The 27,230-nt window shown below is 40.7% G+C and overlaps 1 protein-coding gene across 4 annotated transcripts in view; it reads right to left on the bottom strand.

The window, feature by feature from the left end:
- Positions 1–27,230, bottom strand: part of fbxo38 (F-box protein 38) — an 82,028-nt gene that overhangs the window by 38,820 nt on the left and 15,978 nt on the right. For all 4 annotated transcript variants that reach the window (XM_067598446.1, XM_067598447.1, XM_067598445.1 and 1 more), the window contains exons 5-16: positions 26,121–26,286; positions 25,643–25,918; positions 20,132–20,225; positions 19,540–19,670; positions 18,851–19,021; positions 18,456–18,598; positions 11,066–11,330; positions 10,400–10,591; positions 10,109–10,264; positions 9,087–9,806; positions 4,124–4,224; positions 1,877–1,979 (exon numbers count right to left, since the gene is read on the bottom strand). In XM_067598446.1, the coding sequence (XP_067454547.1) occupies positions 1,877–1,979; positions 4,124–4,224; positions 9,087–9,806; positions 10,109–10,264; positions 10,400–10,591; positions 11,066–11,330; positions 18,456–18,598; positions 18,851–19,021; positions 19,540–19,670; positions 20,132–20,225; positions 25,643–25,918; positions 26,121–26,286 (2,518 nt within the window). The remainder of the gene's footprint in view (positions 1–1,876; positions 1,980–4,123; positions 4,225–9,086; positions 9,807–10,108; positions 10,265–10,399; positions 10,592–11,065; positions 11,331–18,455; positions 18,599–18,850; positions 19,022–19,539; positions 19,671–20,131; positions 20,226–25,642; positions 25,919–26,120; positions 26,287–27,230) is intronic.

The following is a 27,230-nucleotide window of genomic DNA, read 5'->3' as shown; positions in this document are numbered from 1 at the left end:
CAAAAACTGTACAAAAATTGAGAAGTAAATTGACTTCCTGTTATAAATAGGGTATGGTTCCAAAAGGCGTTTTTGTGCATTGGGACATGATACATGTGCCTAACAAATTTCATTTATCTACATCACATTTAAAGGTGGGCGCAAATGGGCTTATATCAGTCTACTTGGTATCATTTAAGGACTGCACTGTGCAAAAATGGTTTGGATAGGCCTCATGGTTCATGAGTTATAAGCCCAAACGTAAAACACATATTAATTGACCACATGGTGGTGCTATTGGTCCCATTTTATAATATGTTAAGGATTTCCACATGGGTCACCAGTCCATCAAGTTTGAACACTTAAGAACGTTTAATTTTTGAGATATGAGCTTTCAAACATTGCTCCCATACACTTTCCATTATAAATTTTAATATTTTAAAAAAATATATAAAATCACTGGAATATGTTGGAGATGAGAAAAGTAATAGCATACAAACAAAAAAAATTAAAATAAGAAAATAACTTGTTTTTTACTTGTCTGTCTAAAAAATATTTCAGAAGCTAAACGTTGCTGGTTATTTTCCTCTGTCCTGTCAATGATAATGACAGTTTTTAGTCTTGCTGTGCTGCTCAATATAATAGAGCTCAGGATTTATTAGGAGGACGGCTGCTTTATTCTTAACAGTATGAACGTGGACTGTGTGTGTGTAACAGCTTACCTATTAGAATAACAAAGAACATTAATTAGCATTAGATCCTGACCGATCCTGTTGGTTTGTCAGAGATTTAAATAATCAATGAAGTTAGGCTGCTGTGCCGTGTGCCTAAATGTGCACAGTTGGGGGGAGATCGGGGAGATCGCTGCATATAACTATTTTTGATATATATATTCAGACGCAGCTACAGCAAATCAATAGGACGGGCATTTGATTTTGTTAAAGGGCACACAATGCACTGTTTATTTGCATATAGAGCAGGGAAGTGAGATCCGATCACAAGTGGTCACTAGGCCCCCATGAAGGCCCCCGCGCAATAGAATGAACATAACATAGTGTGTATCAGAATTGTATGAAATGTTACACACATACATACATACATGTATATGTGTGCCTAGTAATGTTGTTGTTGTTCTGTATCATTGTCATTGACAAAAAGATTTCCCAATTAAATTAGAAAAAGAATAAAAGTAATAGGGATGCACAATAACATCGGCACATCATTGGTATCAGCCGATAAAGGCTTTAAAATGAAACATCGGCATTGGTCCGAAATGAACATTTCTGCTGCTATGACAGACCGATTTGTTGCCTTCTTATCCACCGCCTGGCTGTGCTTACCTCTGCAGACCGTTTCACCCTGATGGTCCCGTTGCTTCCTCCACAGGCTCCACTTCACTCAGCTAGCCCCAGTTCTCTGTGTGGATCCAACTGGAGCACCGAGCCCCAGTTTATTATTCAGGTCAAAGTGGGAAGAAGCAGCGGGTCTGTCGGGCAGCTGAGTGAAGTGGAGCCTGCGGAGGAAGCACCGGGCCCGTGGTGTAACAGTCTGTGGAAACAGTCCACAAGGGAGCTGCTGTGTTCGGCTGCACAGATAAGAAAAATCTCGACTGACAGGATGAACCACTCTGTTTGAAAAGTCCAGTCTTCCTAAGTTCTTCATTCATCAAGTCTTTCTTGATCATAGCACAATCTATGATTGCATGTGTAATAGTCTCCTCAGTCATGTGGGAAAAATATAGGTGCATATATTGGTATTAGCTATCGGCCAAAATGAGTTGGAAAATATTGGCATACCAGCAAAAAATCCAATATCATGCATCCCTAAAAAGTAATGCAAAAATCAGAGAAACATCTATATGAATAATCAAATATCAGTCTCTTTGTCTGTCTTTTACCATGAATGAACATCATCTTGGGGCAGTCTCTGAGGACTAGGTCAGTGATTCCACAGTTGGTCAGAGTGATGCCCACCAGGTTCTTACTCTTCAGAGATAATACCTGCACAAGGAAAATCATCTCAGTATCTCAAAACATATAGTATACTACAGCCCCTCGCATGTGCATCCTAGCCTATTGTAGTAACAGGAGTCAGACATCTAATTTTGTTCATTAGACAAGCATTAGGGAAAAACACTTTCACTGTTTATTTTTTGGTTATGAAAACAGTTTGGTTCTTTATGTATTTTTCTACTGTGAATAAATGCACAGAAGTACAGAGGAACATAAGTTTGTTCTTCACACTTCATGTTTTTTTTCCTGCTGTAGAAGGCACCAGCGTCTAACTGTTGGTCATCAGCTTGTGCCTGTCCCTCTTACCTCAAGTCTCTCCCTCTGAGCCCCATCTGCAACACTATGGCTCCCCCCAGGGGAGGACAACCTCAATAATAATTTACTTTCAAAATCATTTTGTAACATATATGGAGTACTCACTCACTAGAGCATTGAATGACAGTGAATTGATCAAACTGTTTTAAACAGTGACTAATAGAAAAAGACTGAAATGTCAAAACAAATACAGTGCTGCTTGAAAGTTTGTGAACCCTTTAGAATTATCTGTATTTCTGCATAAATATGACCTAAAAAGTGATCAGGTATCCTAAAACTAGACAAAGTGAACCCAATTAAACAAATGAGACAAAAAAAATCTTTTTTTCCCCATCTTTTTCATTTATTTATTGAGGAAAATTATCCAATCTTACATATTTGTGGGAGGCAAAAGTATGTGAAACCTTGCTTTCAGTAACTGGTGTGACCCCCTTTTGCAGCAATAACTTCAACCAAACGTTTCTGGTAACTGTTTATCAGCCCTGCACATTAGCTTGGAGGAATTTTAGCCCATTCGTCCTTACAGAACAGTCTCAACTCAGGGATGTTGTGGGCTTCTTTGCATGAACTACATGCTTCAGGTCCTTCCACAGCATTTCTTTAGGATTAAGGTCAGGACAGGACTCAGCCATTCCAAAACTTATCTTTCTACTGCTTTAACCATTCTTTAGTAGAACAACTTGTCATTTAGTGTCATTGTCTTACTGCATGCCCCACTTTCTGTTGAGCTTCAGTTCACAGACAGATACCTTGACATTTTCCTGTAGAATTTGCTGGTACAACTCAGAACTCATAGCTCCATCAATGATTGCAAGCTGCCCTGATTCAGAGGCAGCAAAGCAGCCCAAACCATGATACTACCACCACCTTGTTTCACAGATAGGATAAGGTTCTTATGCTGGAATGCAGTGTTTGCTCATCGCCAAACAGAATGCTTCTCATTCAAGCCAAAAAGTTTAATTTTGGTCTCATCCATCCACAGAACATTGTTCTAATCACTTTCTGGCTTATCCATGTGGTCTTGAGTGAACCGTAGACAGCAGCAATGTTCTGTTTGGAGAGAAGTGGCTTTTTTCCTTGCAACTCTGCCATGCACACCATTGATGTTCAATGTTCTCCTGATTATGGACTCATTAACATCGACTGTAGCCACTGCAAGAGAGACCTTTAGTTTCCTAGACGTTACCCTGGGGTCCGTTGTGGCCTCCTGGACTATTACACGCCTGCTCTTGGTGTGATTTTTGTTGTTTGACCACTCCTGAGGAGGGCAACAATGGTGTTGGATGTCTTCAATTTGTATATGATCTGCCTGACTGCCGACTGGTGGAGTCCAAACTCTTCAGAAATGGTCTTCTAACCCTTTCCAGCTTGGTGAGCATCAACAACTCTTCTTCTAAGGTCCTCAGAAATCTCCTTTGTTGGAGCCATGACACACTTCCACAAACCTGTGATGTGAAGCTAAGAGTTTGACAGTGAAGACCCAGATTTCTCTTCTTTAAATAAGGTAGGGCCTCCCAGACTCACACTTGATTGTGATCCCATTGATTGAAACACCTAACTCTAATTTCCCCTTCAAACTGATTATCTTAGGAGTTCACATACTTTTGCCACACACAAATATGTAACATTGGATCATTTTCCTCAATAAATAAATCAAGAAGTGTAAAGTTTTTGTCTCATTTTTTAACTGATGTCTCTTTATCTAGTTTTAGGACTTGAATGGAAATCTGATCATAGAGCAAAATCTAAAGGGTTCACAAACTTTCAAACAGCACAAATCGGGTTGTGTGTGTGTATGTGTGTGTGCGTGTCTGTACCTGTACATGGTCATCCTCGGTGACCGGGTCTGATGTACTGGTTGATTTGTCAGCCATACGTTTCCTCCTCACTGCTATTCGAGGCCTGGCTCTTGAGAGATCTACACAACATAAATGGCAACAATATAACCTTAAACAAACAAAACAAAACAACAGCACTCACTAATCCATCTTGTGTTCTTTATTGTGGACAGATTAAAAAAAACACAAGAAGATGGATTAGTGAGTTCCGTTGTTTTGTTTTGTTTGTTTTGTCTTTATCACAACCGTGCATCCAATACAATCTCAAGATCTGGAGTTGTGCGCACCACTGCTTAGTAGCAATATAAACTTAAACAATACAAAAATACTGTGAGAAACACTCAGTGTGTTCACATTTAAAGTTCAACTGAAATCACATTTAGTCATCAGTTTTGCATTCAAAAATACTGTTAAGTTGTTTTTAAATGAATTGTTAATAGTTTTTTATTATAAGGAAGAAAATAAAGATAATTTTTTTATCTGTGTATACTGTATTTATACAAAAAGTTTTTATATGATAAAGAAAATAAACAAGAACAATGAATAAAATATATAATTCTGAGAGATATTCAAATCATTTGCGCTCAGAAACTGTGTTGGTATGTACACAGTGGTATTGTTATAGTATTAATATTAGAACTGGGTGATATCACTTGGAACCAAGATCACGATTAAATGTCATTTACTTTGGAAATGTGAAATTCAGGGTAAAATATGGCTCTGTTTAACATATCTTGCAGCAGTCAAAATAAGTCATATTATAAATAGATTGAATAACTCTTTCATGACTTTGTATTACAATATAATAATTTATTGAACATATCAACTGGTATCAGTTTCGGTTACTTTTCAATTATTGCTCAGCCCTAATTAATAATACACATTAGCACACAGTAGTACACAACTTAGTTGTCTAAGTTATAGTAGTATAACAGAGCACTGCCAACACACCATTACTGATCAATATCTCTTTCTGTACACTATTATCACTTCCATTGTCTGTTAAAAGGTGTAATTCTGATCAACAATGGAAAAAACACCTGTCTGGAATTTTTATATAGCAGGTGAGTGGCTGTCAGTTTTTTGTGTTGAAATGATCCATTAAAACAACTGATGTAGTGCATATGGCCTGTTTCTCCCCGCTCCCCCAAACCAACTCTCTAACCTCTGCCACTCTTCATACATTGAGAGTGACCCACAGGATGTTGTGTGAAAGAGAGCATCTGATAACACACACAACCCTCTTTTTGGATGATCCCTTTTCCATTAAGAGCTGTTCTCCACAGCATTCTTTGGTTCCACGTAGCTGCCATGAAATCAAGTATCGCAGCCTCCAAGACTATTTCCCTCCAAAATCTGCAAAAACTCTGTCTGAGATTTCAGAAAACCTATTTCTGATATGAATAGTAGACTTTCATGTATTTGGATGTTTTCTGCATGTTCATATCATTATGGTTTAGTGTTATAATTTATGTCAGGATAACCTGTATTTTTACTGTGGTACACATGTCATGTTTGATGTCATTTAATAGCATAAATAATGATAGTTTTGGGAAAATTAGTCTCAAATTTATATCTGGTATGATTTACAAGATATGACCAAATTTGAGTATAGGAACATCTGTTCATAGAGGTATAACCTTAGGGTTCGTGCTAAGATGAGGGTCAACTCCCCTGGCCGACATCCCTTTAACCCAAAAATATACTATAAATGGACTGCACTTACATAGCACCACTCTAGTGTTCCAACCACTCAAAGCACTTTTTACACTACAAGCCACATTCACCCATTCACACACACACATACGCTGATGGCAGGGGCTGCCATGCTAGGTGAAATCAGTAGGATCTAATCATTCACACACACAATCAAATACTCAAATACTGAAGGCATAGCCATCGGAGGCAATTTGGGGTTCAGTATCTTGCCCAACGACACCTCGACAGGTGGACTGGAGGAGCCGGGAATCGAACGGGCATTCCTCTGATTTGTGGACGACCCACTCTACCTCCTGAGCCACAGCCACCCCATAACTGGTTTAGACACTTTCTCTTACTCTTTGACTCTTACTCTTATGCTTCTTTAATCTTCTTAGCACGTTTCTTATGCTCCCTCCATGTCAGCCTACATGGCTTTTTCTCCTGAACTAAACTGAAGAACTGGAGATGGAGGAGTGAAACAGCAAAGACCTTCTTTAACTTCTCAAACCTGAGACCTTAGCCCTATGTTAATCTAGCCAAATGAACCGGGCCACTCGACACTGAACCATCGACAACAGCAGAGACCCAGAGTCTCTCTCAGAGTCTCTGTGTAAGTTGGACTTTAATCCTTGCGACCAACCTCAACATCACTGTCTGACCGGTGTGGGATCACTAATGCTATCTCAAAGTCATGCGGTGTCTGGTTAAGACACATGCCACAAAATCACAACGTCTGTAGATCAGTTCAGGCAGCAGACCTTTGTTGCATGTCATTCCCTGTCACTCTCTCCCCTTGTTTCCTGTCATATCTCAACTGTCTCTGTCCAATAAAGGCATAAGATGCCCAAAAAATATAAAATTAATAAATAAATAAAGTTACATCCACCAGCTACATCTGGCTGCACATTCTGCTGTACTTGCTTGAGTTTGACCGCTGGACCATGTGTTTTTTCACCACAAACAGGCAAAATACATAACTGGCCATTAGCTGTAAGCTAGCTATCAACAGACGAACTGTCTGTGGGATAGTGCCTGTGTGTTTGTGTTCAGTTAAGCCTCTGACAGAACTGGAGTCTCTGGTGAGTTATCATTTCCCTCCAGTCTCTCTCCTTTTCCCCCTCTCCTCTCTGTACATTCATAAAGCTGTGGGTGGCCCCCGTCATCACTCTCTCACATCCACCCACTTGTCTGGATGTGGCCACTCCAGGTCCAACCCTGCCCACACATCCAGTCACTGGCCTCACTGCGGTCCTTGGTGCAGCCCCAGCAATCCCAGTGCCTCGTACTGTCCCACTGTCAGGCCCTGGCCTTGCATTGGTCTCCCCAGCCTCAGTTATAATTCCTTTACTGCTAGTCCTCCTGCTGTTCTCAACAGCAGCCTTCATGTCTGCCCCACGATACACACAAAGTTGAAAGATTTTCAAATTGCGCTACGCGTATTCGTTCACTCTGCCCTGGGCCAACTCACATCTTTGCATTGACTTTGTATGTTGTCGCGCTGCTTCTAAAATACATTTCCTGTTGTATCTGAACACACGGTGTCTTGACTAAACAAGCCAAATAAGGTCCTTGCCATTATCCACTATTTGACTATTCATCACATTTTATCTTTTTTCTCGTTGTTCATGGTGTGTAAATATTGTAAATATATTACCAGAGAAGTTTTCTTGACTCTTGTATGTGTAAATCTTTTAATATTGGAGTTTCTGCAGTTCCAAAGAACTATAAGAGCGACCAGTGTCAGGAAATTTATGTCATATACAGTGTCCACTGCATACATCCCAAGCTGGCTTAGCAGTATGTCCACTCCACATGCTATATATGTTACATTGCCAACAAGCAACACTAATGCTACACTGATATCATGTAAACCACATAGGACTGATTTAAAAAAACATTTGTATGTGTGTGTAAGTCTTTGGAGGACAACTCCATTTAGTTGTTGTAGTTAAGATGTTTGATTATCTTGGTTTATCCCCTTATTTCCCTTACTTTTATTTCATCACATTCATACATTTATCTTATTTAAGAAAAGAGACATAATGATTCATGAATAATTAAAATATACTTATACCAATTAAAATATACTTTTGTACCCTTTTTTCATTAAAATGTGCTTATGTGATTATTGGCAATTGCTTATAGCCACTTGTGTAATTATAATAAGTTTTATTTCTGTAGTCTATTTGTAGACTCTCAGAACAGTAGCTCTTGGATATACTACAGAGCGATTACAAGATGTCACTGCTTTAATATTTGTTTTATTTTTTTGGTCTTGTCCCCATTTCTTGTTCATGTTTGTCCAAAATGTGAGAAGTGGGTTAGATACAAATATGTGTCAGTTATATGTTTTGTCTCAAAGTGTACTGAGTAGGAAGGAGATTACTTTAGAGGGGGAAAAAGAGAAGGGGGGGGGGGTCTTTGAGGAATTGCTTTTTACACGTTTAATTCTCTTTCAATAAAAATACTTGCAAAGCAAAAAAAGAAGAACAATTAAAGGATGAATGTATGATAAAAAATAGCTTGCAGCCTAATCCATACAGACAGGTGACAAATTAAAGGAAAAACTGGTACAGGTCTGAATGCTTGACCCCTAGAGTGAGGGGATCTGGTGGCTCTGTTCTACTGTAAGGGGCATTTTGCTGGCATAGCATATGATTCACATCATTTTCATACTTATCAAACCATTCAGTGACCCCCCGTGCCCTATGAATTGGGGCATTGTCATCATGGAGGAGACTACTCCCATCAGGATAGAAATGTTTCATCATAGGATAAAGGGGATCACTCAGAACAACTTTGTATTGATTTGCAGTGAACTTTCCCTCTAAGGGCATAAGTGGACCCAAACCATGCCAGCAAAATACCCTCCAAAGCATAACAGAGCCACAGGAGCCCCTCACTGTGGGGGTCAAGCATTCAGGCCTTTACTGTTTTTTCCTTTAACTTCTCACCTGTCTGTATGTCTCTATTGACTCAAACAGGGTGTGAGTAGGTGTAAGTGGTGTCACATCTGTGCATTCACCTCCAGAATGTTCCCCTGCCTACTCTTGTGAAATAACATGGTGAGCCACATTATTACTGACTGCACACAAGTATCCATCAAAGCTATCCCTTCACTGAGCTCAATGTGTGCAACTATGAAACCACAGGCCCAAGCCTTAGGAAATGAACAAAAGCACAGCTTTAGTTGCACTACTCTTAAGAGATGGTTAGTTGACACAAATAACTTCAGTGTTACCTGTCTCAGGTACCAGGGACACAGAGGACATACGGGTGCAAGATCGTGTCATAGGTCGTCTGGGAACAAACTCCTCGCCTCTTGTCTGACCCTGCTGAGAACCTGAAAAAGCAGCAGAGGCATATCCAGCAGGGGCAGGCTGTCTCTCTCCCTGTCTCCTGGAAGCATGGCTTACAGCAGCACCTCTGGGATCCAGACTGTTCACACCAACAGGACCAGAGCTCTGTCTAAACCCAGCCTCCTTTGTACAACTGTCCCCAGTTTGTAGTCCAGAGGGGCCCTCTGTGCAATCATTAGTCCTGCCAGTTCCTGTAGCTCTGTCATTGGTTGTGGTTGTTCTGTGGGTGGCCCCCGTCATCACTCTCTCACATCCACCCACTTGTCTGGATGTGGCCACTCCAGGTCCAACCCTGCCCGCACATCCAGTCACTGGCCTCACTGCGGTCCTTGGTGCAGCCCCAGCAATCCCAGTGCCTCGTACTGTCCCACTGTCAGGCCCTGGCCTTGCATTGGTCTCCCCAGCCTCAGTTATAATTCCTTTACTGCTAGTCCTCCTGCTGTTCTCAACAGCAGCCTTCATGTCTGCCTTGATCTGTTCACTGGTCACCTGACAGCTCTTCTCACAGCTGCTCTCTGACACCTGAGCCTTCGTCTGATCAGCCGAGAACGCCACTGATACAGCCACATTGTTGCTCCGCCGCAGAGGGGTCTTTCCTTTACCTGGAAACATGTAACACATGTATATTACACTGGTGAGGATACTATTTGCTTGACATCTATTACTTGCCCAGAAACAACCTCACAAAATAAATTTGACTTTGATTTTGTCAAATGTTAAAAAAACAAGTAAAGCTCCTGTTCTTTCAAAGATCTTTAAATTTAGGTGTGTTTTCAACCATTTTTTTGTGTTTTCAGCTGCGTGTGTTTGTGAGTGTGTGTACACAAGCCAATATGATATGCGATGGTAAGCTCATCAAACACATCGCTCTGACAGCTGTGTTTGCTCTGTGTTATACTGACACCTTCTGTACAGGAAGCTGGCTGCTGCGAACAGGAAGCTGGCATTAGCCTTGCAACAAGGCCTTCCTCCTCTTCACTGTCTGAGTCTGAGATGACCAGTGGGGGCTTGGGAACAGTGGCATAAGCTGGTCTGCACTGCTGGACTAAACCACTGGGACCTGAAGGTGGGAAGGACATATCAACAGACATCAAAAATTAATAAAAGAAGCTGATTTATAAAATATGGATTGAGAGGGTAGGAGCACAACTGCTCCTACCCTCTGCTAATTATCAAAAAAAGAGCAGCTCCAAACCTGCTTGCTCCTCATCAGGATGTTGTGATGTTTCAGCAGGACGACTGGGCCCTGGAGCCACGTCAGCTTTCTCCACCCTCACCTCCCCTCTTCCTTCTTTCAGATGTATACGAGGCTCAGCCTCAATGTTCTCTTCCTCCAAGATCACCTCCTCCTCCTCTTCTTCCTCATCCTCCATCCCATTTACCTCCACTGGTGCTATGAACAAAAACAAAACTCTTACTAACTACTTTTACATAGACCATGGAGGTCCCATTTATTTGTCTGTTAACAGGATCTCTCAGAAATTGTTGACAGATCTCAAAGCAATTTGCTTAACAAACAGCTTTCAGATTTTTGGTAATGGCATTTGGCTTTTAGGTTTCACAACAGAAACACGTTAATACTAACATACTATAATACATTGTTCATGAGTCCAACTCACTTCCCATTTTACACACTTTCTTTGTACAGAGCACTAGTAATCCTGGACAGGGTTTAGATGTGGTTCTTTTCATAAAAGCTGAAATACTGTCTGCCCTTGCTATGTCTCTATTGAAGTCCATAACAAATGAAAATGTGAAAAAGAGAAGTGTTCTAAATACTTCAGAAATCATAATCTATGATGACAATGAGCTTCTGCGTTTTGACTGCTGTTGCTCCACTGATTATGAATGCAGGTGGCACTTGCCATTGTGTTGTTGTGCTGCTGCTGCTGCTGCTGCTGCTGCTGCTGCTGCTGCTGCTGCTGCTGCTGCTGCTGCTGCTGCTGCTGCTGCGGTCTTTGATTGTTGTTGTTGATGTTATTAACAGGTGGAGGAGGAGGAGGCAAGTTGGCCTCATTGTTGTGGTGGTGGTTGTTGTCGTTGTCATTGTTGGAGTTCTGGTTGCTGACCAGTGCTGAGGACACACCAATACCAGTGCCCGCACTCAGGCCCACCCTGGCACAGCCCTGACACACACATAAACACAAACAGATTTGCAGGATAATATGCAGCAGCGCACACACAACTTGATTAAGTAGATCAGATTATTATAAAATTCTGTGTCTCCTCTATTAATTATATTAATTCAGTCAAGCCCCGGAAAGCAGCTGGAGCAGTTAGACCATATAACATGTCACCATTCTCTTTATACACTAACATCTTCAACTAGTCACAGCAATTCTGCACAGTGCCTGCCTGCTTCAAATCCTCCACCATAGTCCTGGTCCCCAAAAAGCAGAGGATTACAGAGCTCAATGACTACAGGCCAGGCCCTCTGACCCCTGTGGCCATGAAGGTTTTTGAAAGACTCCTCTTGCCCCACCTTAGATCAATCACTGACCCCCTGATGGACCCATGCAGTTCGCATACCAGACTAACAGGTCTGTGGATGACACAGTCAACCTGGGCCTGCACACAAGAGGCGCGACTAACATCCTGGTGCAGCCATAACAGCCTGGAGCTAAACACCCTCAAGACAGTAGAGTTAACTATAGACTTCAGGAGAGCCTCCCCATCGCTCCCTCCATTCACCATCAACAGCACCACAGTCGCAGCTGTTAAGTCATTTAAGTTCCTTGGCAACACCATCTCCAAGGATCTTAAATGGGACATCAACATAAGCTGCATAACCAGGAGGGCCCAACAGAGAATGTTCTTCCTGAGGCAGCTGAATAAGTTCAACCTGCCGCAGACAGTGTTGATCCAGTTCTACACTGCCATTGTTGGGTCCATCCTTACATCATCCATCACTGTTTGGTACAGTGCAGCAAAAAAGGACATTCAAAGGTTACAGCACATCATTTGCTCAGCTGAGAAGATGATCGGCTGCAAACTCCCCCCTATTGATCAGCTGCACTCCTCCGGGACCAGGCAGCGTGCAAGAAAGATTATCTCTGATCCATCCCACCCTGAACACAGACTCTTTGAACTTCTTCCCTCAGGAAAAACACTGAGATCCATAAAAACCTCCACAGCAGACAGAAGCTGTTGCCCTACTAAGTAGCTGAACTGTGCTGTTATCAAACTGGACTTTACATTTCCCATGCCTTGTTTAATCCCGGCACAAGTCACTTTCATATATTTCATCAAACTGGACTTAACTTTGTACATTACATTCATCCTCCACTGTTACATAATTTAATTATTTACTGCACATTTTACATGTAATGTTTGCACTACTTTGTTTATTGCATTATCAGGGTTCAAACCCCAAAGGGCTAGAACCCATCTGTGTTTGTGCCGTTTATTATTATTATTATTATTATTATTATTGTGGCCCAAGCACTGAAGTGCCAAAGCCCAATGGTCCCTGGTACCGACAGTGTGAGTAACCTATAGTTTTGTAGATATTATTATTATTATTATTATTGTTCTTAGGGCCTGAGCATGAAAGTGCCAGGGGCACTTTTCATGCTGTGAGGAACCTATTGCTTTTGAAGAGATTAATAGGGCCCGAGCACCGAGTGGTGCAAAGGCCCTATTGTATTTGAAGGAAGTATTATTAGGGCCAAAGGACCAAATGGTGTGAAGGCCCTATTCTAATTGAAGGAATTGTTAGTGCCCGAGCACCACCAAATGGTTCTAATGCCCTATTGTATCTGAAGGAAGTATTAGGGCCCGAGCTCCAAATGGTGCGAAGACCCTATCGTACTTGAAGGAATTATTGTTAGGGCCCAAGCACCGAATGGTGTGAAGGCCCTATTATAACTGAAGGAACTGTTAGTGCCCAAGCACCACGAAATGGTGCGAAGGTCCTATTGCATTTGAAGGAATTATTAGGGCCTGAGTACCAAACAGTACGGAGGCCCTATTGTATCTGAAAGAATTATTAGGGCCCCAGCATGAAAAGCGCCAAGGTGCCCCTATTGTTTTTGTAAAGATGATGATTATTATTATTATTATTACTACATTATGTTGGGCCTTGGCTAAAAGTTTGGCTGTCAGCAATAAATAATAATTATCAAAGACAATCACTGATTATTAAAATCAATAGACATTATTAATAAGAATTAATAATAACAGGGCACCACCCTGGAGTCAGGAAAAAAGATAGCCAATTCAGTCTACTTACTAGTCTACTACTTACTATCTACTACTAAGCTATCAATTTGGAACTCTGATTAATAATTAACGTAATACCTGTAACCAAAATTATCATAATAATAGCTAGCTAAAGTTGAAGGATTTTGGAGTTCTTTGCAGAGCAGAGGTTGGCAAAACTCATTCTTGTGCTACATTAAAGAGACAACATGTATATCCAATCCAATATTTCCCCCTTAGTCCCTCCCACTGTGGATGCAAGGAGAGACGCAAGGAAACCAAGCAAGCAGAGAGGAATCAAGGAAATATGTTTTAAGAGACATGAGATGTCCTCTCCTCCGAAGCGTCATGTGAAGCGACGTCCGTTTCTGATGACAGTCAGTCAGCTTTAAGAGCTGTAGAGACTCCTGATGGAGTTTGTGTCTGCACACATGTGCACTGTGCTGACACTTATAAAGGTTCACAGTTATCACCACTAGAGCAGCTGTTTTCTCTCTGAAGCCTGTTACCTGTTTAACAAACACCTAAATAAAAACCTGCATTCTGCATTTATATTGTGTCCTATGTCCTGCTCAGAGGCACAGGAACCATTTCTATTCGCAGAATGCATTCATACTATTTATTGATTATTTGCATCTGTATTTTTTGATAATCCTGATAGTGAATTCATTATTCAATAACCCAGAATATGATCATGGTGTCTTCTGAACACTGGAAAATATGAATTTGGCTAAATGTTTCAGGGAAAATGTAAATTATATAACTCATATCAAACCCGACGCTCAAGAATTTTCAGCCTCACATGTCACTGAATGGAAATGACAATCCATGACGTAAAATATAAATGTGTTATTATGGATAAAATTAAAGTCATGAAGAGTCTGTCTGTCAGCAAGAAACAGTTTAATGGAGGAAATAACAGATCATGAAAAGAAAAATCTTTCTAATAAACGAGGAAAGTTGTTTATGGTTCTTTTGTTGATCAGACTAAACAATTAACAGATTTTTAACTATATAATGAATCAGAAAACAAGTAAAGCATAAAACTTGGGAGTGATACACTTAAATTTAATCTGTAATCTGTCTCCGCTTCGGTATTAAACTGCAGTGATGTATTAGATCAGTCATATCAGCTGCAGCGTCCAATCAATAAATGATATCCAATCCATATCCAAAATGGCGCATCAAGAACAACTCGCAGTTCAGGCGAGGAGCAAGGAGACATAAAATAAGAGACTTGAGACGTACCCCATGTGATGTATTGGACCACATGTGCTGCCTGAACCAAAGTTTGCAAAGCTAGGTTTTAAACCTCCTAACTGTGCGGTTCTCTGTTCAAGGTCAACTGGTGTAGGCTAAAGGTGCCAGGTTAGGAAGAGGTTAGTTGCATGCAAGGCCTAGTTACTGGATGTAACTTGTGTTAAGCATTCCAACATTAACTTAGCAGTGTGACTATACAATAATCTGACCATCACAACAAGGACATCACAACAATAGTTCAATGAATAACTTTAGCAAAATCAATACATGTACAGTACATTGATTGAGTTTAACATTCTTGCTTAGCCGTGCTATTCTACACTATAAGTTACTAGGCTATGCCTAGTTGTTACCGATTCCAAGGAGGGAGAGAGATGCTTTGTGAATCCATGAATGAGTCAGGCTGAGAAGAGTTTGGCTCCATGGTTGGGTATCGGTGCTCCAGTTGAGCAGGTCAGAGGGCCCAGGTCACTCCTTTGTGCAGTCCTTATAGAGTTAGCAGCAAGCTAACTCTGCTTCGTGGCTCCTGTGATTGTTCAATCCACCAGCAGACTTGTGTGGTAGCTGCTGGATCTAAATAACTTAGTTACTGAGTCTTATGTAGGCTCTCACGTCTTCTGCTATAAAGAAAAGAGTTCTGTGTGTGTCTGCTGTGAGCAGGCCACAGTAGAGAGCAGAGAGCTGAGCAGCAGAGCTGCTCCAGCAGCAGCCATGTGGGGACAGAGAAAAAGGAAGAGGGGAATCTCTAGTTTTGTTAACTTGGGTCCATGGGTGGGGTTCACACTTGGGTGTGAACAATCAAGGACTGGGGAAAGTTTCTTGAGGACTCCCTTTGTTTCTTAGAGTCTTGAAACATGTGGTCAGCTGGTGACCCAACAATTATTATTATCGATTATTATTATTACCCCACACCATTGCATTTTTAAGGGTCTTGGGATGTTTCAAAACTCACGAAAACTGGCACACACCTCAGAACTGGTGAAAATTGCAAACTTCTGTAGTGATTGGGCTCAGGCATGGCCAGCCGGCTCCTTAGCGCCCCCAAACGCAGGACCATTTTGGAACAAAGTTTCTTTGTTGGTGAAATTCAGTGGGTTCATGCGCTCATCATTCTTGACATAATACTTATTTTTTTGCCCAACAGAAAGTCAGCCATTTTAGATTTCGTACGTCAATTTTTATTTTACGAACATGTTTGAGGCCTTTAGGTGCGCGAAAACTCGCAAAACTTTGCAACTATGTTCAAACTACTAAAAATTTCAGTTAGTATGGTGATATGGTTTAGGGTGTGGCTTGTTGGCTCTATAGCGCCACCTTATTACTTTTGGCATTTTTGAGGTGCTAGGGGTGCTTGAAAACTCATGAAACTTTGCACATGCATCAGAAGTGGCACACACTGATATGGGTCTTGGGTTTGGGTGTGGACAAATGGCTCAAGGGCGCCCCCTAGAAAATTTCAAAGTCAAAGCCCCCACCTTTAAATTTGATGTAGATATATGAAATTTGGTAGGCAGATGTACTGTCTCCCAATTTTAAAAAAAGCCTCTTGGAGCCATACTCTAAATCCAACAGGAAGTAAGCCATTTTGAGTCTACTTTGCATTTTTTTCATGAAATGAAACCATTGACAGGCATTTAACAAACTCCTCCTAGAGATTTAACCCGAACAACTTCAAATTTGGTAGGTGACAACTAAAGACCTTCAAAATGTTAGAGTACCAATAATTTCGGCCACGCCCGCAGTTCATCAAATATATACACAATTTCTGATAAGTCATCTCTAGTGCCACATACTGCACACAGGAAATAATATTTTACCCATGCACACAATGTCTGATAATCCTGACAATTAAGAGCCTTGGCAACAGACCTCAAATAGTGATAACACAGCTGCCCTCCCTCTGATGTGCGAGAAGTGTGAGGGCCTGTTCATCGCTACTTGCAGCTTTAATTGAAATAATGTTTCTGAAAGTTTTTAAATCTAACCACATAATTGTTGATTTAAACTTTTTTGGTTTGAAAAGATTGAATCAATGAAAGTTGAATGTCTAAACATCACAAGAACTGTTAATATGAATGTTAATGTTTGGTATGTTGATAGGAAGGATTGACTTACTATGAAATAAACGTATAATGCTAAATTGTTTTTTTTTATGGTTTTAAAATATACTGTTTACAATGTGACATGAAGTATTCAGACATTAGTGATTCTGAAGTGTGAATTTTGCATTTTAAACTCAAAATTGAATTCCCCACCGTAAAAAAAGAAATTTGCCACTCTAAAGCCAAAGTATCAGCCACACCTACAAAGTCCCAAAACAAAGAAAATCCATATTTATTAGAACTCGCGAACGCGAAAACATTTAAAACACACAGAAACTCTGCCTGTCTTGTCTAAACTCATAAAAACAACCACAAAGGGATTTTTTAAGAGCTGGCCTTCAAAAACTCATGAACCAAGACACAATCCTTCTATTAAGACATCTCTTTTCTTTTTGTTTTCGACCAAGTATACGCGTATTTCAATCTTTTAAAACACGTCCAGTTTGTTTTTATTTGATTTGTAACGATCTGATCGATTTTAACTATTTGATCTGATGTTCCCATGTACAGTATTTCATTTTTGAAGTTTGTGCCGCTGTTGAATAAAGATCTGAGTGTAGTCAGGAAAGTTTATTTGGCACTCCATTAAGATTACAAGAAGCCAGCAAAAGCCTGAATCCTCAACTCAAACTGAAATGTCACTTTGAAGAAGACAGCAATGCTTAAACTGGATCTTGGCCTGCTTGCAGACAGCAGTATGGCCAAGCTAGGAGTAAAGCTGACAAGAAGCCTCTTTCACAGCTTGACTCTGCCTCAGCAGTGATTTGTCACTGCAGCATCCACAAAGACTCATCCGGCACATGTCTGCTCCGTGCTGTGCACTAACTAAAATCCGCTGATGGCTCCACACTGCAGCCAACTACAGCTCAACCAACACAAACCCAGACCTGCTGAGACGACATCACAGTTACACAGTATGTAGACATCTTTGTGTATAAACAATAAACAACAATATGTTTGGTGTGTTTGCTGCACTTGGGCACCACTATGTTCTCTCCATCAGCCATATTTCTCCAGGGTTCACACTCAACAGTTGCCATGGTAGCTGACACACTGCAGAGGGAAGAGGGAGGTGAGGTGGGTGGGACAGGCACTCAAACCTCTTTAAGGCTTCATTAATACCTGGATCAGATGCATTTACCCCTCCTGCTCCAGTGATTCAGACCAGTGGTGGGTAATGTCCAAACATGCCCATGACTCTCCTTTCAAAGGCCACCACAGGGCCAAAGTGATGTACACAACATCTCAAGAAAACCTAGTCTTCAAGTACATGAACAGAAACCAGACTAAACCATACAAAACACCTACAGGACTTGCAGGAGATGTTACTACTTAAGATATAAACCTACCAGCATGGTCATCTGGAAACGAGGCACAAGGTGCCAAGAGATGCCAATCTTAAATTACTGGCCTAGGGTCAAAATTATTCTTTTTGCATTTCTTACACAATAATAATAACAATAATAATGAAGAGTGAACATAACAGTGTGGTACTGCTATAGAAAGCTTTATAGTAAAACAGCTAATCATATATAGTATAGTTAAAGGATGAAGGATGTTGAGTATAAGTGGGATTCAGAACAAATGCTTGAGGCATATATTCTATAAAAGGCTATAGGTATGTGTAAGATATACATGAATGCATGTGAAAGGTGTGTGTATGTGTGTGTTTATAAACATACTGTATACCTTGGGTGGTTCTCTAAACATCTGGTCCAGACAGATAAACTCCAGACTGGGCAGTAACTCTATGAACTGGGAGAAGGATTCCAGTTTGATAGCATGACAGCGAACCAGAGTGAGATCAACAAGACGGCTCCATCTGGACTGATCTGAAGACCCAAACGGGTAGAACATAAGAGCTAGACAGAGTATGACAGCACTTCACTTTTCAATGACTCAACGAGAAGGATGGAAGACAGCAGATTAATGAAGGTCCCACTTGGTATCCGGTACAGTTTTTTATTACAGAAACTGAGCACACAACAAATATATGAGCATTCATTTTTCGGGCCATGTGTGACTGAAGTTAGGCAAGTAGTGGCGAGAACTCGTGTGGAGAGTGAGTCAGGAGTATGTTTTACCTGTGATCCAGTGATGAGGGTTATGCAGGTGAGGACAGTTGTAGATGAGCAGGTATTTAATATTAGTGAACACCTCGTTCACCACCTTTATGCCAATATCCGTGATGATGCCTGGGTTCTCAATGACATCAGCCAGACCGTATTTCACCAGTTCCGAATGACTCATCTTACCTGCATTTAAACACACACAAGACGTTGCACTTTTTCACAAACCTGTAAACTGAATCAGTTATCAATAATTTACACCAAAATGGTCACACATTTTGGTACAATTACTTCCTACTTCCTTCCTGCCAATGCAAATTCAGTCATTTGGGCCACAATATTCACAACAAACTGTGACCTTGGAGAGACAAGACTGCCTTATGAGTAATGCCAGTTAGAATGAATGCTCACAGGAGCGTCCTAGTGGTATGGTGGTTAAGACGAAACACCATATACTAAGATTCAATTGGGGACCTTTGGTATCCCGCTCTCTCCCTTACAGTTTCTTGTCTGCATCACCTCTGTGTGCAAAATTCCAAAAAAATCATTACTCAATAAAAAAACAAACAAACAAAAAACCAAAACAAAAATCAACCAAAATAAAATGATGGCAAGACAATGAAGTACAGAAGAAGCCACTTATTTCTGTCATCTCTCCTCTGGAGAGATGACACGCCTGGTGGTATCTGAGAGTATTAACTAACATTGCAGCAGGAACTCATCCACATATCCCAGATGAAGTGTCTCAAACTGAGGAAACTCTAGTTCAGCCATCTTGAGAGCTGAAAAGACTCCATCTTTAGTCAGTGAAGGCTGGATACGCAGCTCATGAAGCCTGTTAAACACACAGAAATCGTCAATTTAAATGTATGCATTTATGTCCATCCCTACTAAACCATTAAAACAATATTGTTTTACAAATTTAGAAATTTTTTGTTTACAAGAAAACTCCACAATGTACATTAAGTAAATGTTAAAATATATGGATAGCAAGATAATGCTGTGGTAATTATTCTGATATGGTATTTGTCTACTAATATACTGCTCACAAATATTTGCAATACTGACAAAACATACTGCCTATGAGGAACTTCAGTGTAAAACTGGGTATTGGCCTTCACAATGTCATATACTGCACTATATATATCACTAGTCTGAACTTCTTACTTTGGATGTTCATTTACTTTGTTACATACTGCTGACTGCAAGACTGCATTTTACTTCAAGAACATAAGCTGTATATCAACAAGTGTTTTCCTCTCAGCTAAATTGAGGAGTTGATGATTGGCTAAGGACCTGCGAGCAGCAGTGATGACAAGGTAGCCCAAGTCCACCTCCAAAGCGTTCTTACAGGCTCCAAACACAATGGTGTGAAGGTTACGAAATCCACCTGGAGAGACACATAAGCAGCATTACAGAGAAGCAACACACACAAAAACATACCTCTCCAACATATCACACTTAATTTCTCTTCACATGCACTCCTCTGTCATATCCACAGTAACACACAGCGTTCCCCAAGGTTCCGTACTCGGCCCACTACTCTTCATCATTTACATCCTCCCTCTCGGTCAGATTCTCCACCACTTCGATTTGGATTTCCAGTGCTATGCTGATGACACTCAGATATACCACAGCACCAAATACCCCCACAACCAATCCCTCTCCCACATTAATTCCTGACAATAAAAGTCTGGATGCAACAAAATTTTCTCAAGCTCAACGGTGACAAAACTGAACTCATCCCCATCAGGTCCAAGTCCACCCTCAGCAGAACCAACATATTCACACTCATCATTGATGGCACCACTGTCTCCCCATCCTCTCAGGCCTGTAACCTTTGTGTGACCCTTGACCCCATCCTTTCCCTTGAGCCCCACATCCAATTATCAAATCCTCTCTCTTCCACCTTTGCAATATTGCAAAGATCAGGCCCTCTCTTACACACCCTGCTGCTGAAACACTGACCCACGCCTGCATTTCCTCATGTCTTGACTATTGCAACTCACTCCTCTATGGCATCAGTGCAAGCTCCATCAACAGATTGCGACTGGTCCAGAATGCAGCCGCCCAACTTCTTATTCACACCGAATTTTGTCCTAAAAAGACTTTAACTTAGAACGATATCCATTTCACTCAAGGCTCTTTTATACAGAGATCCCACATTATACTGTATCTGTAAAGAAGATCTGTCATAAAGCCACCCCCGTGTGTGCTACATAGCATGATGCCGGTGTTCTGGATTCAGAGGTGTGACGTGTAACACACCAGCATCAGCTCCCTGTCCCGCTGTGCCAGCTGTCACTTTTACACAGATGTTGATCCAGCTCTGTGACTACCTCCGTAGCCGGCTTATTGGCAGTGCAACTCTGTCCCCCCACTCTGTGTCCATACCTTTATTAAGACCAGTGAGGCGGAATAAAAGTAAAGCATTCCCACCTTGAACAGGCTGTGTAAAAGGGGCTTCAAACTGCTGAAGCCTCATATAAGCTTCAGATAAACTTAGAATACTGTTGCTACTTTTGATGCAATGTTTTCATTGACAGTTCATAGTGAAGAATCTTCAGATGATCAGTATAAACAGGAGGAATGATTAGGGCAAGCAAAACGTCTTTCAATGTTCATAATGGCACCTGACTAATTTGTCTGTTTTAAGACAGACTTGACAAATAGCGATTTGATCAAGTCCTAACCCACATACAAGGACCTAAACTGTTAGTTCCAAATATGAAACTGATTGAAGCAATTTAGAATATCCCATGCAGTGTTTACATGCACTTTAGCAACCATTGATCCCACTTCAGGCCTCCAGACTAACTTTTTGACCTTGAAGAACTTGCGCTGCCCATCCTCAAAAGATTGGTTCCTCTCTTACATGAATACATGATGAGGGAAAAATGACACCAAACATGATGTTCGAACTGACAGAGTGTACACAAGTATACTAAAGTAAAAAAACTTATCAACATGCTGTTTAAATTCTACATGTCGTATCTATACACCATAGGGAACTGAATCAACTCCTGTGTAGTGCAGCTTCACTAGGGTTCAGGCCATAACTTGTTATTCGGTGTTCTGGCCCTCTCTCAATCCAGCATTGAAATACTGCATGAAGGACATAGTTATGCTTCATCTTTTAAATGAAAACTGTGCCATAATGGTTTGTGAATGAAACTTGAATAATGACCCAATTTGGTCAATCTATAATCAGCCAAAAAATATCAGCGAATATAATGCAAAATTTGTGTCTTCAAATTGAAATAAACATTACTGCTGAAAAAAAATATATATACAGTGAACCCTTTAGAATTTGTTCTATTTCTGCAAAAATATGACCTTAAACATGATCAGATTCCCATTCAAGTCCTAAAACTTGATAAAGAGACATCAGTTAAACAAATGAGACAAAAACCTTACACTTGTTCATTTATTAATTAAGGAAAATGATCTAATTTTACATATTTGTGCGTGGCAAAAGTATGTGAACCTCTAGGATTATCAATTCATTTGAAGGGGAAATTAGAGTCGGGTGTTTCAATCAATAGGAGGACAATCAAGTGTGAGTCTGGGAGGTCCTACCTTATTTAAAGAAGAGAAATCTGGGTCTTCACTATCAAAGTCTGAGCTTCACAACACAGGTTTGTGGAAGTGTGTCATGACTCAAACAAAGGATATTTCTGGGGACTTAGAAGAAGAGTTGTTGATGCTCACTAAGCTGGAAAGTGTTACAAAACCATTTCTAAAGGGTTTGGACTCCACCAGTCGATTGCCAGGCAGATCGTTTACAAATTGAAGACGTCCAACACCATTGCTACTCTCACCAGGAGTGGTCAAACAACAGTGATCACACCAAGAGCAGGCATGTAATACTTTGGGAGGCCACAAGGGACCCCAGGGCAACGTCTAGGAACTAAAGACCTCTCTTGTACTGGCTACAGTCAATGTTCATGAGTCCACCATCAAGAGAACATTGAACATAAATGGTGCACATAGCAGAGTGGCAAGGAGAAAGCCACTTCTATCCAAAAAGAACATTGCTGCCATCTACAGTTTGCTCATGATCACATGGATAAGCCAGAAGGCGATTGAAACGTTGGATGAGACCAAAATCAAACTCTTTGGCTTTAATTAATGAAGCGTTATGTTTGGCGATGAGCAAACACTGCATTCCAGCATAAGAACCTTAACCCATCTGTGAAACATGGTGGTGGTAGTATCATGGTTTGGGCCTGCTTTGCTGCCTCTGGACCAGGACAGCTTGCAATCATTGAAGGAGCTATGAGTTCTGAGTTGTACCAGCACATCCTACAGGAAAATGTCGAGGTATCCATCTGTGAACTGAAGCTCAGCAGAAAGTGGGTCATGCAGTAAGAAAATAACACTAAAGACATAAGTCATTCCACCAAAGAATGGTTAGAGCAGAAGAAAGATAATGTTTTGGAATGGCCAAGTCAAAGTCCTGACCTTAGTCCTATAGAAATGCTGTGGAAGGACCTGAAGCACGCAGTTCATGCAAAGAAGCCCACAACATCCCTGAGTTGAGACTGCTCTGTAAGGAGGAATGAGCTAAAATTCCTCCAAGCTGATGTGCAGGGCTGACAAACAGTTACTGGAAACGTTTGGTTGAAGTTATTGCTGCAAAAGGGGGTCACACCAGTTACTGAAAGCAGGGGTTCACATACTTTTGCCTCACACAAATATGTAAGATTGGATAATTTTCCTCAATAAATAAATGAAAAGCGTTTTTTTGTCTCATTTGTTTAATTGGGTTCACTTTATCTAGTTTTAGGACTAGGACATATTTATGCAGAAATACAGAAAATTCTAAAGGACTCACAAACTTTCAAGCAGCACTGTATATATACGGACTGAAAAGCTGGGCTGCTTTTCATTGTGAAAGTGACCTGACTTTATAGCCCAGTGCCCCCCACTGAGCTAGAGAGAATTAAAAAGTGCCCAGCTTCACTAAAGGGGAAAGTTGAAAAAGGTGCAACTTCATGCAAATGTCCTCTGACAGTGCAAGTGACAACCAGCAAGAGTCAACTGCACTCATGATGATTTTGATTCATGTGGAAACTGAAGCACATAGTTGTTCACTACTCCACTCCACTATGTGAAATAACTTAAATAACATGTTCGTTTTGATTAAAGGTGAAGTGTGTAGAACTTAGTGGTGTCTTGCAGAACGAACTTGGCAGAAATGGAATGTAACATTCAGAAGTATGTTTTAATTAGTAATTAGAATCATTGTGTTTTCGTTACCTTAGAATGAGCCCTTTATATCTACATAGGGAGCAGGTCCCCTTCCTCAGAGTCCGCCATGTTTCTACACACTAAATCCTACACACTGGTCCTTTAAAGGTAAACAATGTATTGTATTTGACATGTATTTATAGGTATACTATACAGGATTTTAGGACTAGGTATCTGTACTTGATACCTTTAAGAAAATGAAATAACCCAGTACCAAGTAGTATCGAAACTTCTCCATTCAAACAATACCTGCATTTTTTCTTTTTGTACCCAGATCTAGAAAAAAAATGACTATTTGTATGGTTTTGCTTACAGCTAATCACCACAAGCGTTCTTTGATTTAATGCAACATGTGATTGGCCCATTCCTGCAGCAGCTACAACCCATATAGTCTGTGGTGATAATACTTCATTGTACATTCTTAGTTATTTGGACACTTTCAAAATGTATTCATGTAAAAATCATTTGGATGGGGAGGAGTGGTGGTATTTTACGCAACTGAATGCTTCCATTCACATGATGGGTATCGAATGAAGTAGAAAAAAAAGGTACCAAATGAAGTACTATATTGGTATCGGTATCACTTTGAGGATACTGATATCGGTACTGGTATCGTAATTTCTTAAATGATAGTCAGCCCTAAGGATTTTCCTTAAAAACAATGTATAGACTCATACAAAAGTTATCCCTCGCAATCATCATTTATGACCCACTGCCGGTAAGTTATTATTTTCTTGTATTTTGCTGTGTTTGGGATTCTTCTGCAACCTTTGGGCAGTGGGTGGGTGACATCACTGTGTTTTCATTTAATTCCGTGTTTCCCCTGCTTCTCCATCTTCCTTCTCTGCTGTTAATAATGTTTTATTACTGTTATTCACAGCTTCATTCTCACAGGCGCCATTCAGCCTCTACATTCCTTCTCTAGCTCGCTTGACCACTGCTCTCTCTCTCTCTCCGGCTAATTGGGCTGGGGAGGAGGGGCCAACCTTGAATGTTATGATAACCGACAATTCCTACATAGTATACCTTTAATGAGCTGTCGAGACTGAGAGAATGACATGAGGAAACAAATCACTGATATTGTTGTTCATTAGTGTGGTGGCTAGGTCAGAAAACAACTGCCCAGTCAGAGCAGAGTATGTGATTTACGTGCTCAACACAACAAACATACAAAACTACAGATTCATGACAGGCCAGAGACAGCCGACTATTTTGTATCTGTATGTATGAATGACTTCAACGTCCCGCCAATAATTTTTGGTGACAGGTGCTGTCAAAACGGTCACTGAAGGCTTATACTTGAGCAGTAATCTGATTAAACTTCCATGTGAACAGGACCTGTAACTTCCTTTATCATGTCAGGGAATAAAGAATACTGTGGTTAGCAGCCAGATTTCTGCTGAAGAATGATAATGAATAATGAGCTGACCATTAAGTACAAGGCCTTTTTATTGTCAACAAATGACCCCAAAAAACAATGATTTGATCCTAGCAGTGATGTATGTCTGGTAAAAGCAACACGTAGGGCTTTATATAAACACATGCTCTCCTCACCTGATCTCCAGCTATCCTCTACCACATGTTGGATCAGCCCTCCCAGGAAGGGAACTCTCACAAGCTCCAGCTGCTCCAGGTTCCGGGCTGATGCTAAACCAGTAACCAGGGGAACATATTTGAGGGAGTTGGTTGGCCCTGCACAGTTCCGCATGACAAAGGTTCTCAGGCTCACACACAGAAAGTCCTTAAATGGCTGTGGTTTGGTAAGACGGACCCACTTCAGGTAAAGGTGGCGCAGCATGGATACACAAGGGATCTCTGGGACATTCACACCTACAACAAACAAACACTATATGAGATATATCAATACAGCTATGGTATTTTTAAAACTTAAGGTGAAACAGTATAGGCCCCATGGCATTTAAACTAACAAGAACATTCTTCAGGCCAGTTTGTTCTTCACAAACCCATGCTCATACACTGTAATGTGGAGGCAGTAGCATTAACTGTCAGTTTGTTGTGATGTCCAACTCACCCACTAGATGCAGGGTTTGGATTTTTGCAGTTATGGGGATGGTCAGTTTGTTCTCAGCAGGAATGGGAAAAGCCCCATTACGGTTGCGGAATTTTCCCAGTATGTGAACCTGGGGCATGTAGTTCCATATGGCCTCCACCAGCTCTAGATGGGATGTCTCCACACCCTGAGATAAAGTCAAATAAGGTTATCTGACAAAAAAGCTTCATCTCAAGGTCCACTAACTAGCTTCTCTCATAGCTTTCGCTCCACTGAGGAGGACTGTGTCATGCGGAAGCTTCAAATCTAGCTTCAAAAATCTAGTATATAAACCTAGTAAGTAGTAAGTATAAGCATGAACATTTATTCTCAACCTAAATTGACAAAAGATCTTAAATCAAGGTCCAAAGGCTGTTTTTGTTATCATCCTGTGAAGAATTTGGTCCAAACCAAAAAGTATTCTCAACTGCACAGTAATCTGTTTAACACACAAGTTAAAAGGGCTTTAAACATTTCTCAGTCAGATTTTACTGTTTATTGTTTTTTTAACCCACTTGTGTTGTTAATATATGTCTCTAAAAGCAGGCTAGCTGAATAATACAGATAACAGACACATGTAGGACGTGTTAGACCCATTAATATGAGACAGCTGTCACCCTGCTCTACTGTTAGAGACTCCATTCTGCAGTATAGTACTCATACACTTCACTAACAAACCTTTGAATTACACTGCATAATCACCAGATTAATAAGGCTGTAGTCTCCTGGTCAACTGGTCAATTAGTTGGTCGATATGCTCTCATCCGATCAAATGCTCATTGGTCAAATAATCTCTGTGTTACTTTCATAAGGAGAAAACTGCTGCATCAGTAGCCTTCCAGAATTAATCCATTATTTCCTGCGGCAGGAGGGACAGACTTTGTATTCAAAACACCCCTGTTGTTTTCAACTTTGAACTCGCCCAACCTAATGGAGACTGCTAGGTCTGCTGGGTAACTGTACTCAACGTTTACAGAGCGTTTACTGAACATACTAAACGGTTACTGAATCAGTGTTTCTCCTATAATTAAACAACAAGAACTCCCGCCAGGCCAAAAAAATATTTTTTTAATGTCAGAAATAACGCCAAAT

The sequence above is a fragment of the Thunnus thynnus genome, chromosome 9 (assembly GCF_963924715.1).
Source record: "Thunnus thynnus chromosome 9, fThuThy2.1, whole genome shotgun sequence".
Taxonomy (NCBI): Eukaryota; Metazoa; Chordata; class Actinopteri; order Scombriformes; family Scombridae; genus Thunnus; species Thunnus thynnus.
Note: the sequence above shows the minus strand (reverse complement) of the source record. Positions and strands in the feature narration are given on the sequence as shown.